This window comes from Terrapene carolina, unplaced genomic scaffold (assembly GCF_002925995.2).
Source record: "Terrapene carolina triunguis isolate 2854851 unplaced genomic scaffold, T_m_triunguis-2.0 Scaffold231, whole genome shotgun sequence".
In the NCBI taxonomy this organism is placed as follows: Eukaryota; Metazoa; Chordata; order Testudines; family Emydidae; genus Terrapene; species Terrapene triunguis.
In genome coordinates, this window is record NW_020664582.1 from 16,631,753 (window position 1) to 16,647,503 (window position 15,751).

Below are 15,751 nucleotides of genomic sequence, written 5' to 3' on the forward strand. Positions count from 1 at the left end.
AAGAAATGTTAGGATTTCGAGGAGGGAAGTTTACAAGGAATCTCCATACACCTCTAGCAACATCTGACCCAGTCATCTGTAAACCTGTTTCCTAAGGGGTTTCTGCTCCCAAAGAAATTTTTGAATTCTCCATTTCAGTTTTGGTTTTGTTGTTTTTTTGGGGGGTGAGAGGGTTTGAAGGAAAAGTAGTTTCCAGTGAGATCATGTGAGAAGAGTCCATCGAGGCAATGGCCATCTAATAGAGGAGGTATCTGAGCCTCTAGCTATTATCTTTGGAAAATCATAGGAGACAGGAGAGATTCCAGAAGACTGGAAAAGGGCAAATATAGTGCCCATCTATAAAGAGGGAAATAAAAACAACCCAGGAAACTACAGACCAGTTAGTTTAACTTCTGTGCCAGGGAAAGATAATGGAGCAAGTAATTAAGGAAATCATCTGCAAACACTTGGAAGGTGGTAAGGTGATAGGGAATAGCCAGCATGGATTTGTAAAGAACAAATCGTGTCAAACCAATCTGATAGCTTTCTTTGATAGGATAACGAGTCTTGTGGATAAGGGAGAAGCTGTGGATGTGGTATACCTAGACTTTAGTAAGGCATTTGATATGGTCTCGCACGATCTTCTTATCGATAAACTAGGCAAATACAATTTAGATGGGACTACTATAAGGTGGGTGCATAACTGGCTGGATAACCGTACTCAGAGAGTTGTTATTAATGGTTCCCAATCCTGCTGGAAAGGCATAACAAGTGGGGTTCCGCAGGGGTCTGTTTTTGGGACCTGCTCTGTTCAATATCTGCATTAACGACTTAGATATTGGCATAGAAAGTACGCTTATTAAGTTTGCGGATGATACGAAACTGGGAGGGATTGGAACTGCTTTGGAGGACAGGGTCATAATTCAAAATGATCTGGACAAATTGGAGAAATGGTCTGAGTTAAACAGGAAGTTTAACAAAGACAAATGCAAAGTGCTCCACTTAGGAAGAAAAAAATCAATTTCACACATACAGAATGGGAAGAGACTGTCTAGGAAGGAGTACGGCAGAAAGGGATCTAGGGGTTATAGTGGACCACAAGCCAAATATGAGTCAACAGTGTGATGCTGTTGCAAAAAAAGCAAACGTGATTCTGGGATGTATTAACAGGTGTGTTGTGAGCAAGACACGAGAAGTCATTCTTCCGCTCTACTCTGCGCTGGTTAGGCCTCAGCTGGAGTATTGTGTCCAGTTCTGGGCACCGCATTTCAAGAAAGATGTGGAGAAATTGGAGAGGGTCTAGAGAAGAGCAACAAGAATGATTAAAGGTCTTGAGAACATGACCTATGAAGCAAGGCTGAAAGAATTGGGTTTGTTTAGTTTGGAAAAGAGAAGACTGAGAGGGGACATGATAGCAGTTTTCAGGTATCTAAAAGGGTGTCATAAGGAGGAGGGAGAAAACTTGTTCACCTTAGCCTCTAAGGATAGAGCAAGAAGCAATGGGCTTAAACTGCAGCAAGGGAGGTCTAGGTTGGACATTAGGGAAAAGTTCCTAACTGTCAGGGTGGTTAAACACTGGAATAAATTGCCTAGGGAGGTTGTGGAATCTCCATCTCTGGAGATATTTAAGAGTAGGTTAGATAAATGTCTATCCGGGATGGTCTAGACAGTATTTGGTCCTGCCATGCGGGCAGGGGACTGGACTCGATGACCTCTCGAGGTCCCTTCCAGTCCTAGAATATATGAATCTGCTTCGTTCTGTCTGAATGACTGCGACCGCCAGGCTGGTGAAAGAATGAACTTCCCAAAGCAGACAGGTGCACAAACAAAATCTCCCAAGTGAGTCCTCCCACATATTTTAACACCAAACTAGGTCAGTCAGGTTATTATTCTTTATTATATGTATTACCATGGCACCTCAGAGCCCCAGTGGTATGTGCTGAACAAACACACAACAAAAGATGGGCTCATGCTCCAAAGAGCAAACAAATCTAAACAGAAGATAAGAGACAACAGATGGATGCAGACAGCGGGGCAATCCATGGAAACAATGAGACGGTATGGGTCAGCATGACAGGCAGTGCTCTCAGCACACCAAGAGCCTAACCCTTGTCAATTGTTTTGTAGGCATCACATCGGAGGAGCGATTAGAAGGCAGATAATGAATGTAGCGTATGTTTGATGCAATAAAGAGGCAGCCAGTGGAGGGATTCAAAGAGAAGGGGGACACGGTCAGTGCCACAGGCTAGGAAAACGATCCTTGTAGCATCAAACCGAATGGATCTGAGCAGGGCGAGACTGTCAAGGCCACAAGAGCGTGTTGCAATAAGATGATGAAAGCCTGGATGACAGTTTTGGCTGGGGGGATGGATAGGAAAGGCCGTCCCTTAGAGACGTTGTGCAGAAGGATTCTGCAAGACTTCAATGCAGCCTGGATGTGAGGACACGGTATAGAACAGGTTCTCCTCTGGCCTCTCGCAAGCTGTGAGATTCTTTACATGTGGCTGATTGCTCTCAACAGTGTGACATTCTGCCCAGTTTTTGAAAATCAAAGAAAATCAAAGAAATCACTTCTCGTGAGTAGTATAGGCAAGGGGCAAATGACCCTGTAAGCAGTGAGCCTTGAAACCAGCTTCCATTTGATACTGATCTGTTCACATGGTTCAAAAATATATGCAGACGCTTCTCTGACTTCTGTTTGATGGCTGAATGTGAGACAGCCAAGCTCTGAGGAATCCATAGGCTTGTGGACAGGGCTTGGGTCACTCTACAGACAGGACAAGTAATGGCCTGGAGAATGCAGCAGCCACTTACGTGTATGACTCTGGGAAGGGAAGGAATTTTCCCAACATGTTTTGGGCAGTAAATACCCTAAACCGTGTACAGTGAAAACAGGCTGGGGGCAAGGACTGGCTGAAATGTCTGGATTTCCCCACATAGCCACAGAGTGCCTCTCGGTCCTTGGTGAGCCTTGATGTGCTGGGTCCACGAGGCCGGAGTGAGGAGCTTGGCGCGCTGGCCAAACGCGCATAGGGAGTTTTTTCATTTTCCGTGGCCCCAGCCTCTGTCTGGCGCGTTCCTTTGTAATGCCAGGGAAACTTGCCGGTCCTGTTCAAACAGGATCACCCCAGTAGGCAGCTGCTGGTGCAGACTAACAGAGTCCGGTTAGGATTATGTAACATATTGACTCAAGTCCAGTGCACTCCATAGTCCCCTCAGGCTGGCGTGAAGCAGAGCTGTATGTTCGTGTAAGAGGCCCTGTTGCATAAAATTGTTAGTAACTCACCTTTGTACAGCACCTTCCACCCCAAAGGATCTCAAAGGCCTTCACTAATTGAAACTCCGAGTATATACAGACAGATGACCACACCCACCACTGAGATGCAGCCACCGCCGGGGGTTGAACACAAGCCAGTTAACTATGTACAGCAACATTATACAACAGTTTTGGACGGGAGGTAAATACTCCAATAAACAGCTGAAAATGCAGGTGGTTTGTGAGGGAGTAGCATGTAATCACCTTAACTGGAAGTTGACCAGGACACTTATTAAAAACAGGTGTGTTAACTGAGTCACATGCAGACTGCATGCCAACGATCCAGAAGAGAATTTGGGAATTGGGACAGGGCGTGACTTACTTTAGGTAAATTTCTGAACCGACTTGCTTTTGTTGCTGTGCCCTCTCTGAACAGCTCATTTATAATTCTCGATACCAAGGTTACTCAAAATTTTCTCCAAAGTATCAGTTACTACACATTGTCAGATTTAGCATGGAAAATCCTAGGTTAAGGAGATTAGCCCAGTTAGGACCTAAATAGCTTTGTGGATAAGGGCCCTAGACCAGGTCTACACCGACAAATTAGATTGTCCGACCTGCATTGCGCAGGGCTGTGAAAACTTTTGCGCCCTGTGCAGTAGTTAGGTCATCCTAAGCCCCAATGTAGAGGCAAGCAGGTCGATGGAAGACTTAGCTACTACCTCTCAGGGAGGTGGACTACCTCCATGGACAAGAAAAAATTGGCCGTGGTTGTAGCAAGTGTCTGCATGACACTGCTACAGCAGCCCAGCTGTGCTGCCGCAGTGTGGCCATACCCTTAGTGCCTCAAATGGGGCTTTAGGGGCAGAGACATTTGTTGCCAACATGCTAGAGATCAATCCAAAACTAAAACCTAACATGGCTGTAGCTTTGCTAGGGTTGTTGGGCCATGGAACCTGTGTCAGTCTTGCCCACTAGGTGGTGGTAGAGTGCTACAGGTTCTCCCATTGATCTCCTCACTACTGGCCCTAGTCAGAGCAGCAGCCTAACCCTCAGCCAAGTTCTACAACTTTACTCCACCCTGGCTTTTGGCTCCCCCTGCCCACCTCCATCCCTCCACGCTCAAAGGTACCGAACGTTTCCTCAGATGGTTTGGTGGTGGTTTTGTTTTTGGGGGGTGGGGGGGAGGGAGGGAGGAGAAGGACTGCAGAGGCAGGGAAGGGTTTTGTGGTTTTTGTTGTAGCGAGTACACCAAAAAGCACCTGGAGACTAGCTCTGACCACAGCAGACAAGCCCCAGATCCTAGCAGCTCCTTTGCCTACGCTCTCCATTCAGACCGTACCAGGGCCTTTTCCATGTTATGTGAGGCAAAGGGATCCCGGATCAGTCTCACTCCACGCCACACGCAGATCTGGAACAGGGAGCTTGCCAAGTCGGCTGCTTCCTGCCAACCCAGCGGGAGTCTTTGCTTCTGCCCAGGCACCAGGCTCAGCTCATGAATCTGGCAGGCTGGGGCTGTCTGCACATGAGCATTGCACAAGCCGTTGCGTAAATCCCAGTGGCAAAGAGCTTGGCGTGGGAAAGATTGACGGGAGCAACTGCCAGCAGCTCTACAGGATGGAGAATCTGTAAGCCAAAGAAACTGCTTACATGCTGCGATTTGCACTAAGAGGAACGGTCCTTGAGCCAGGGCTGGGCTGGCTTTTAGAGAACGCCCTACAGGACTCCCGAGTGAAGATCTGAGTAGCTGAGTCTGTGGCTTCCATGGAAGTTTCACCTGAATAAAGATTACAGTATCAGACCTGTTGTAACACACACATCCCCAGAGCACCATCACAAACTTCCCTACCCAGGGGCCCTGTCAGAATTCAAGCACCTCAGTCTGAACAGATTGGAGGGAAATTAGACAAGGAACTCATTCTGCTGCAGGCAGAGCAAAAGTCTTTCCCATGCCGAGCAGACGATTATTATGGGGGCTTTGGAGAAGGCCAGGTAAGGTGCCCCTTTACAGTCAATGCTTCAGAGAGAGGGGATGGTGCAGTGGAAAAGGGAGTTTGTCTCTCATCTGTTTTTCCCAGTGTCTTGAACAAGTGAGTCTGTTCCTTGGAATATAACTGGCCCGTTAGCCCAGGCACTATTATTAACATTACATTAGTGCCTTGAGGCCCCTATGCCTGGCCCTGCGCACAGGCTGAGACACAAACTGAATGGACAGGACAGAGAAATGGTGGGAAGAGAAACAGAAAGTGAAGAGACAGAACTAAGGACAGAACTCAGGTCTCCTGACTCTCAGTCCAATGCCCTGTCTGCTAGACACCACACTAATGCTCTGCCATGCCTTGAGGGACAGCTGGATTCAGTCACTGGTTTCCAGCAACTGGAATGCTAAAGAGGCAGCATGTTGAGTCCTTGGGGAAAGAGAAGGGCCCCATGTCCTTCCCACTGACCCCTCGAGCTGTTAAAGCATCAGCGGCTGCAGATTATATTGGGACGTGGATTTAGAAAGCATCCAGCATCTCTCGAGATCTGTGTAGCCCTCCTTGGGTGGCAGGCTGATTAGACAGACGTGTGATACAAGGAGAATGGGGGAATCCTTGAATCGGAACATGACAAGAACACATGCTGGCTTTTTGAGGGCTCGCCCATGGTAGTTTCTCACTGCTAGCAGCTTGGGGAATAATCTGTTTTTACTCAGTCTCCAAGACACAAGCAGAAGGGGTGTTTGTGGACAGGTAATTGAACTCCAGAGGAATCGTAAGGCAGGCAGTACTGGGGTGCCACTAGTCCCCAGTGATATAATTACGGCATCAGGTGACAGGTTTTATTGAGCAACTGAACTTGAGAGAAGCCCTCTTCCCCACCAGACTTTGTTCTGGGGTCTTCTCCCCTTGGACCAATTAGCAAGACCGTCATCTTCCATGCCCATAAATTACAGGCATGCGCAGGGTTTGGAGAACAAACCCGTCTGTGTTGTTCTCTTTCCTCCTCCCAGATGCTGCTCGAGAGGGCTTGGCAAAGGAGCGGATGGCTCAGGAGTGTGGGAGCAGGGTACAGAGTCTTCTCCCATTGGCTCTCATCACACCATTAGCTTGGCGGGAGGTGGAGTTCTGAGCATCGTCTCTGCCACTGTTTGGGCGTACATCTCCTACACCTTCCATAGACAGAGACTGTTTGGCCTCTTCCGGGAGGAAGGAGAAAAGCAAGGAGAAAAAAAGCTCAAGTGCTGATGAGCTGGGAGGAAGGGAGCTGCAACCAATAGCAGTTGGAAGCCAAAGGAACAAAGCACAATTGCAGCGAGCCGTCTCTCAGACTTAGGAGAGCCATAATAAGCAAAGCATCCTGGGAAAGGCTCTTAGCAAAGGGTTAAGCCAAAACCGCAGTCCAGCAATGGGCAGGAAGTCAATAAGCAGAGAAAGGGCAGGGATCTGCCTGAAAGACAGACCACATCTAGCACCGTGATGTAAATATGCGGATCCCTCTGGGGCATCAGTTTCTTCCTTTGCCTTAGGCTACATCATAACAGAACAAACATGAAATTTGTTTACAGTGGGAAATATTCAAGAGACAAGCACCGCCTGGGTGTAGGGCGTCCAGATGTTCCGATTTTATAGGGACAGTCCTGATTTTTGGGTCTTTTTCTTATATAGGCTCCTATTACCCCCTCACCCCCGTCCCGATTTTTCACATTTGCTGTCTGGTCACCCTACCTGGGTGAGACACAAATACGTTCTCACGGTCTGCTTGAAATTACTCCAACTATTCCCTCCGTGCAGTGACCCTCCAAGAAGAAAAGGATTCTGTTCCCAAGGGGCTGGGCCAAGGCCAGCTGCATTGTTTAGGGTTTTTACAGCTTTTCCACTGTATTCCTACTATTCTTTTGAAAAGGGAAGTTTGCCTCCTTTCAAGTCCTCTTGCTGGAGGCAACCCTTTATTTGCAGCTGCCTAAACCCAGAGCAGAAGTAGCTTCTAATGGAACTTTTCCCTTTGCTGGGGTGAAGTGGGTGGCAGTTGGAGGTCAGCTCTGTACGCATCACGTTTCTCCCCACAGCTCCAATTGCTTACCAGGCCTGGACTTGAACTTTGGCCCTTGCAAATACTCTGCTAGTTCACTGGCATTTTCTCACTCTGCACATTGCCATGCTGCACGGGAGAAGAGCAGCAGGCTTTTCAGAGTGAAAAAGGAGGGTAAACAGTTTCTTTCTGTGGATTTTTACTCCAGCCTGCTGCCCCAGAGTGAAACAAATAAAATAAAGGAAGCCTCCTAACTGGGGCTTGGGTTTGTGTTTGGCTGGTGAATTCGCTACCAGCAGGTTCAGTTTTGCCACAGACTTTCACTGGTTATTTCTGTGGATAAACTTTTTGGGCCCAGCCACATTCTATAACCACCTCCCCATTCCCATAGTTTATCATGCTCATACGAGATGCATTTCATTGTAGTTCCACGCTACTATATGCGCTAGCTTCTGTCTATAGCTTTCTTCTTATGGTGTTTAAAAACCGAGGTTTGACATGATCCGTCAGAGAATATTGTTGATAGCTGGTACTGGAAGGATACAATGAACTCTGCTGGGATGGCTTAAAAACTACACTTGACTTGTGTCCAGCAACCCCCAAGGCTAAGCTGGAGTCACTCGACTGCCAACTACTGCCTCCCTGGTATCACATGATGCGAAGTGATAATTCCTTGGATCCATCAAGCATGTTCTTCCAGATACCTGTGGTGCCAAAACTTATCCAGAAGGGGCCAATATTTCCTTTCAGAAGCAGGCCCTCACCCTGGAGTTCCACGCTGCCTTTGTCAGCAGCAGACAGGATTCACTCGTCATTGGGGCTAGAGCCGAAGATCACCCAACTTCAAGATTTCTCATATATTAACAAAACTCACTAGAAACGACACGGCGCAGATGCTGGAATGACACTCACCCCAGAATATAGTCACACCCTGTTAAACAGAGGTCTGATGATTGTCTACACTGTCTCTTTAAATAAAAGCTCAGAGTTGTAAATGATTGTTTTGTTTCTGATATTTATATGGCAAGGATTTGTAAAGCTGTCAATACTTAGTAAATAAATAGTATAAGAAAGTTCTTATCCTGGTACAGGGTTAGTTCTGGGTCTTCTACTTACGTCAGCCCTCCTTAGGCCTGGGGCCTGGTAGGGCGAAGCTGAAAGCTTACAGGCCTCAGCCTTGCATTACAGCCTTACTTTGCCAATATACATTCATTACTCAAAGGCTCGTCAATCTTACACTCCTATCCTACTTAAACCTATCCATCACATATTACTTTATTATACTTAGCTACAACAATAAGTCCTCTATTAAGTGAAAAAATTTGGCTACATATGGATCTTGTTATACTTATGCACCATTATCTGCACTGGCTTCCTACATATTTCTGGATGCAATCCAAGATGTTGATTTCAACCTACAAAACCTTACAGGGATTGGGTCCCAGTTACCCTAGTGAGCCTCTTTTCCTGGATGACCTCAATTGCATCAGCTATAGAATACGTCCAATTTTGGTTCACCAAATGTGTTCAACTTGAGATCACGGGGCAAATCAATCTGCGTTCACAGCCTTTTCCTTGGGTTGGGGAGAGTGGGGGAGAGAACATGTTTTGGTTTTGGAGGGGTTTGGCAGGACCCTAGACAGTGATCCTCAATTTGTGTCTTTTATAAGTAGGACCCTGCCAAATTAACGGCCATGAAAAACGCATCACGAACCGTGAAACCTGGTCTCCCCCCATGAAATCTGGTCTTTTGTGTGCTTTTACCCCATACTGCATAGATTTAATGAGGGAGACCAGTGTTTCTCAAACTGGGGGTCCTGAGCCAAAAGGGGATTGGACAACGTTATTTTAGGGGGGGGTCACAGTATCGCCACCCTTACCACTGTGCTGTTTTCAGAGCTGGGTGGCTGGAGAACACTGACTGTTCGCCAGGCGCCCCACTCTGAAGGCAGAGCCCCACCAGCAGCAGTGCAAAAGGGTGGCAATACTACACCATGCCACCCTTACTTCTGCACTGCTGCCTTCAGAGTTGGGTGGCCGGAGAGTGGTGGCTGCTGACCAAGGGCCATGCTCTGCAGGCAGCAGCACAGAAGTAAAGGTGGCAATACCATACCAGGCCATCCTTACTTCTGCGCTGCAGCTGGCAGCGCCTCTGCCTTCAGAGCTGGGCTCCCGACGAGCAGCCGCTGCTCTCCAGCCACCCAGCTCTGAAGGCATCACCACCAGCAGTAAGGGTAGCAGTACTGCAACCCCCCCCGACAATAACCTTGCGACCCCCCACCCAACAACTCCTTTTTGGGTCAGGATCCCTACAATTACAATACCATGAAATTTCAGATTTAAATAGCTGAAATCATGGAAATTTATGATTTTTAAAATCCCATGATCGTGAAATTGACCAAAATGGACCATGAATTTGGTAGGGCCCTATTTATAAGGGTGCATCCACAGTGCAAGAACTACACGTTGGCTGCCTGCCCAAGCTAACTTGTATCTAGCTAGCGTGGGCAAGAATAGGAGTGAAGACTGGGGAGCCAAGTATGTACCCAGGTCTGTGCTGGGCTAGTGTGGAAGCCCGTGCTGTCTTCACTATCCTTGTTACCCATGCAGCTGGATTCAAGCTAGCTTGGGTTGACTAGCCTGTGCCTAGCTTTTGCTGCACAGACCTACCCTTGGCATCTATTGTATCTACAGACTTGTCTGGGTGCATTAAAAGAGTCACAAAACCAGGCCAGAGAGGCACAAGATGGAAGAGATGTAGATACAGAAGGTACAAATCCAGGAAGCTGGCCAGCATACACATGGAGATAAAGGAGAGTCAGAAATAGCTTCTGAAATTGCTGTTAAAAAGAAAAAGACTTTAAAGAGCCTAAATGAATAAAAGCAGCTCAGTTCATTTTATGGTGTCACTTGTTTTGAGGGCAGTGGCTGACCTCATGTTTGTGCGAGCAACATACAGTCGTACAAAGCAACGATCTGTAGGCTGCATTGTAGACATAGCTGGAGCGATGGAAAATGTGAAAGCAAGCAAACAAGAGAAAAGCAATTGGCGCAAAGACTTGAACAAGACTCAGCAGCGACGTTTGCATTCAATTAGCTTTCAGCTGAAGACGGGGAGAGTCTGCTGCCTACAAAAGGCAGTGCCAACGTTTAGCTAGACTGGGCTCCTACTGAATAAGAGATGTTCGTAAAGGGGATACTCAGATATGCCTCGCTGCTCTAGGGTGCGGAGTCACTAAGCATATGCCCTCTGCATTTATTAGGTCAAGTAAAGGCTGAGGCATTAAAGAGGATGTTGTTTAGGATAAAAGGAGACTTTAAAAACAGCCAAGGAAATTTTGGCCATTTGAGAAGATAGCGTCAAGCAGATTTCAAAGGAGAGGAAATTAAGAGTGAAGGAGGGAAAAGTGGAGATCAGGCTACAAAGGAATGAGGTCTCATGGCAGCTTGGCTGTCCGATGCTCAAAGCATCAACAGGCTATGAAAACAGCAGCATCCAACTTTCCTTGTACTAGGGGAGGAGAAAAGTTGTCCCCCATTTTCTGTCCTGCTGGGCAAATGGAGTCTTGTCTTTACTCTTCCTCAATCTCCCCTCCTCTCTGAAATGCAAGTCAAAGAACTGGAAGATACTTTTCAAAATATCAATTGACTCAATAATTAGTGCCTCAGATTTGACCTAACTTAAAATGGAGTACAGGAGGGGAAATATTCATAGAAAAGAGAATATTTTGAAATCTCACTGGTGGGTTAAAATAATCTGTTTTGATGTGATCTACGCAACGAATTTAACCAGAATTCATTGTCTGCACCAGAGGAAAAGAAGGGAATTCAGCTTTCCCACTGTAAAAAAATAGCAAAGTCAGAATGTAAATGGGGTTTCAAGATGCTCAGTGGACATTATGCACTATAGAGAGGAGAAAAAAATGTAGGTAGTACTAAACATGATCCTCTTAAGGTAAGATAAAATCCACTGCATCTGAATTAGAAATACAGTACTGAAGGGGTGAAATGTTTCCCCTTGATTTCTGTTTTTTTAAAAGGGTAAGAAAACTTCTGGTAGAATCAGACACTTGCTGTTCAAAGGAGAGAGCTGGAGCTAGGAGACAACTTCAGAATCTGTGTCGAAAGTTTACACAGAAAGACAGGCCATGTTCAACATTGGTAGTCTCCTCCTCCTGAAAACCAGCGAACAAGAATGGCCTTTTCTTCTCCCTCCTGTTTGTGCAGCTGTAGACTGTTGGCAGGAGCAGAGGGGGAGAGAGAGAGAGCCTGAATTCTGTGAAAGACAACAATGAGTTCTTGGGAAAAGCCCCCTGTTTCCCAGACCTTTGTATTAGGGCCAGATGCATGTTCAGCTATTCCAGCAGCACACCGTGCTCCTCCCTTTCCATTTTCTTTTATAATTAGGGTCCAGTTCTGAGCAGCTTTTTTCTTTTTCTGGCAAATGTTGGAAAATCTTGATAGTATAGGAAAGAAAAAACAGCCCTTTCCCGGGGGGGAGGGATAGCTCAGTGGTTTGAGCAGTGGCCTGCTAAACCCAGAGTTGTGAGTTCAATCCTTGAGGAGGCCACTTAGGGATGGGGGCAAAATCAGTACTTGGTCCTGCTAGTGAAGGCAGGGGGCTGGACTTGATGACCTTTCAAGGTCCCTTCCAGTTCTAGGAGATAGGGTATCTCCATTAATTTACTCTACCACACTCCACTGGGGAAGCAGCTTCAGCAGCACAATGGAAAGGACTAAATTTTGCAACTTTTAGCAGGCAGAAATGTCATTTAGAACCAGCCCGTCTATCAGGTGTATGTAATTACATGTGTTTCTAGCAACTCGAACACTGAGCCTCTTTGCTCAAGGCAATTAACAGGCATTTCACTGAAAGATTTCCAGCTCTTATCCAAAAAATCTGTTTAGCATCTTGGTTTTCAAATCCATGACATTTTTAAAAAAATCAGGGTTAACAGGTTTTGCTTTAAGGAAAGGTAACTTCAGTACCTGTCGTGCTGGCGACCATTCTGTCACCAAAGAGGTTGAGCACAAGCAGCAATGCAAGCTCCATCACGCTGCTCTGCCAACATGCCTCAGCTGATTGCTGCCAGACACACCTCTTGGCCTGTGAAGCAAGTTTAATCTCCAGGGCCTGTTCAGTCCTTGATTTAAACACTAGCCAATGCTGCAGTGTTTTTTGAATATAAGGGTCCCCAATTATAGTGCAAGATACAAACTAAGGTTGTACCATAGAAACACGTCTGGTGTCAGTCTTTATTTTACCTGAATATACATTTATACAGGCCATAATAAAAAGGCTATTATGCAACAGTTCAGTGAGTTATTACCTAGTTTCAAGAATAATGCATGCAGTTACAAAGGAGAGGTAGAAACACTGTATTAAAGACCTAAAAATACAAACATTATATAAATAAACACTTTCAAATTAACTGTTGGAATTTCATACAGATAAATAAGGGTAAAAGTACATTACTTTGTCAAAGTAAAGGAAACACATGGTTATCAGTACACTAAAACAATATTGATGTATGAGAACTGTACAACTTTGTAAAATAGTTCAGACCACGGTATCTAAAAGAGGATTAAAATGATTTTGTCCTGGAGAATGGTTTATTCAAGTATTCAAGCAGTTGAGTAACCCCCCCACACCCAAAAAAAACCCTTCCAAAAGTAAAATATAAGAACCATTTCCAGAGAAGATGATCTGCCTAAATATTTTGTGAATTGCTGTTCGGATGATCTGAAGGGATGCTTGAAATGATAAGTGCCTATGAGGCTATGGGAAGTTTCCCACCTCTCCCTAAAAATGCATACACAAATACCCTGATTTTTCACGCACTGTATGTAGAAATCCCACATCACTAAATCAGCATCCCGATTCCAAACCTTATTTCTAGTCTCACATGGCTCCTAACAGAGCCTCTCAGTTTACAGTATTTGTTTTAATACTGTCCAAGAAACAGGATACAGAGAGCTGTTACTATACTTACAGAGACTGCAGGCAATAATGCACATACTGCATGCACAACAAAAGATGCAACCAAACCTATATAGAAAGCAAACAACCAGCAACTCAAAACATTTCCATTACTGAGAAAGTCTGTAGCAGTAGTTACTCAAGTATTAGATAAATAGGTATAAAATGGAAAGGTTCACATGAATACAAGTTTTTACAGTTTGTCTGAAAGTCTTCTAGAAGCTACATTTGAAATTCTGAAAAGGATTTTATATACACTGAAATAAAACTTTTTCAGCTAAGTCCATTGTGCCTTTTCTCTTGTGTTTTTTTTAAATTAATAGTTCTTCAAAAATGAATGTACAGTTGCTTTAGTAAATTAGTGCAATACAAACTGTTTTGGAAGAAGGGCATCTAGTTGTATCCATATCAGCTGATAAAACTGTTTGAGTATTTTGAAGAGATGGAGCAAAATTTCTTCCAGTGACCTCTTCCTCCCCTTCTTTAAAAGGTACTTACTTCCCACCCTTCCTCTATTCACTGATGAGCTGTATTTACAAGATGTAAGCTCGGATCCAGACAAGCTTAGCCACAAAACCTTCAAACTGCAGGTTTATACATTTGGAATTTCATACCTTCATTCAACAGTCTGATACTGGCAATTAAAAAACAGTCTTCCACAAACCTTTGAGTGGAATCTCCCTATGGAAACACAGCTTTGTATACTTTGTGAAGAAGGATCCATTCTGAATAGTTCTTAATAAGGAAAATAAAATTGATTGTTGTAGTTAAAAGTACATGTACAAAGTTCAGTTAGAAACGTGAAGACCTATTTCTTTTAAATTCTGCTGCTAGGAGGAAAAAGGGACGAGTGACTGTATCAGTAAGGCAGATTTTCTATAAATGTTGTACTTTTGGATTTTTTCCTCTTTGAATTTACTGCTGTTTCTTTGGTAGTCACCACAGAACTTTAAAAACTGTCTTCCACAGGGCAGTGGGACAATGACAACAATTAAGCTGTAGCAAAAAAAAGTACGTCACTGAGTGGTCCCTTCTGTTCACACCGCCTGGTCCTTGGGGTACTGCTACTGTTCATATACAGCCACTGTGCTATAGCAAAGTGCAGAGAGCCGTCGCTCAATACTAGATTTATCTGAAAAAAACCCACAAATGTTAAAGTACCGTCAAGTTCTGAACACATCAAGTGCAAATTCATTTCATTGCAGAAAGAATAAAATCATTGCATCAAAACGGACATGGCTCTTCAGGTTATATAGCAGCATCAGCTAAGGATGAGCACTTGAAAACCATCCAAACTGGCTGCTCCTCTCGTGCTTGCTGCTTTTATAGGCTATGCCTAATCATGAAATTACAGATTTACATATATTTAAAATATGTAAGTGCTCATCTTACGCTCCAGGTGCCTCCCCCATGAGTTAAATATACAAGGCAGGTAATAAATATCAGCCAAAAGAAGTTCATCTGCATTCAGAGGATTTTATTAAAAAAGTTAAACACAAAGCTCAGCACAGTGATTTTTACCCACTGTTTGTGTTTAGTCTTGTTTCAGAAGTCCAGCATTTATCCTTTGGATTTGCTTTTTAAATTGAATTTATTACAAATCTACTTTTGCCCTTCATTTGTCCAGTTTTCCACTTTTGGAACATAGATTTGTTCCTCTGAGTTCTTACATTTTAAAGACTCTTGTCTTAGTCATCAGGAATAGCTTCCGCTTCAAGTGCAATACTGCGAAAGGCTTTGTGCCTTGAGATGTAGCAGCATTTGCCTTGTGAAGAGGCTTTGTGTGGACTGCCATGGATCGGCAAACAATACTAGAGGTGAAATCCTGGCTCTCCTGAAGTCAATGGCAAAACTCCCATTGACTTCAACTGGGCCAGGATTTCACCCAAAATATTAGACCCATTTATTCTGTTCTCCGTAGCCAGATGTCGTTATTTTTATAATAAAGAAACACTTTATGCATTTTGAAGAGAAGTAGAGGATCAAGTTTTTTACGCTCTCTGGAATTTTCAGTTACTACCAAGGTACACAAAATACACTCTCCAAAATAACTTACATTTGTGAACGTTTTCTATATCTGCTGGGTCCTGCAGTATCTTAGTCAGTCCTTCCAGCAGCATGGCTGCTTTGTGGTATCGATATGTAATATCTTCTGTCTGCTGAAACATCTCGTCTAGTGCTGCTGACTGAACCTGGAAGCATTCATTAGCATCAGCTATATGAATTGTTCTAAGCAAATACTATTAAAAAAAATTGTCTCAGAGAACTGACTGATAAATGAGCATCACTCTGTGGATGCTAATTAACAGTGCTTCTGTACCTTAAATATGCTGGTCTGGTTTTATAATTTTTAATATAATCTTATGGAGAAGTTACAGGAAAGTAAGTGTTCACCTAATGGCACACAGAAAAGAGTCCTGCATGTAGAGACTGTGAAATGCTTTATGATCCTTTACTATTAAGCATGGTACAGTATATACTACATTTCAAATTGTAACTACTCACATATACACACCTGTTATCAA

The 15,751-nt window shown here is 44.5% G+C and overlaps 1 protein-coding gene across 2 annotated transcripts in view; it reads right to left on the bottom strand.

The window, feature by feature from the left end:
* Window positions 1–12,484: 12,484 nt before the first annotated feature.
* The window catches only part of ULK2 (unc-51 like autophagy activating kinase 2), a 53,504-nt gene continuing 50,237 nt past the window's right edge, over window positions 12,485–15,751 (bottom strand). For both annotated transcript variants that reach the window (XM_029912516.1, XM_029912515.1), the window contains one exon: window positions 12,485–15,418. In XM_029912516.1, coding sequence (XP_029768376.1) covers window positions 15,236–15,418 — 183 coding nt within the window. In that variant the 3' untranslated portion in view covers window positions 12,485–15,235. The remainder of the gene's footprint in view (window positions 15,419–15,751) is intronic.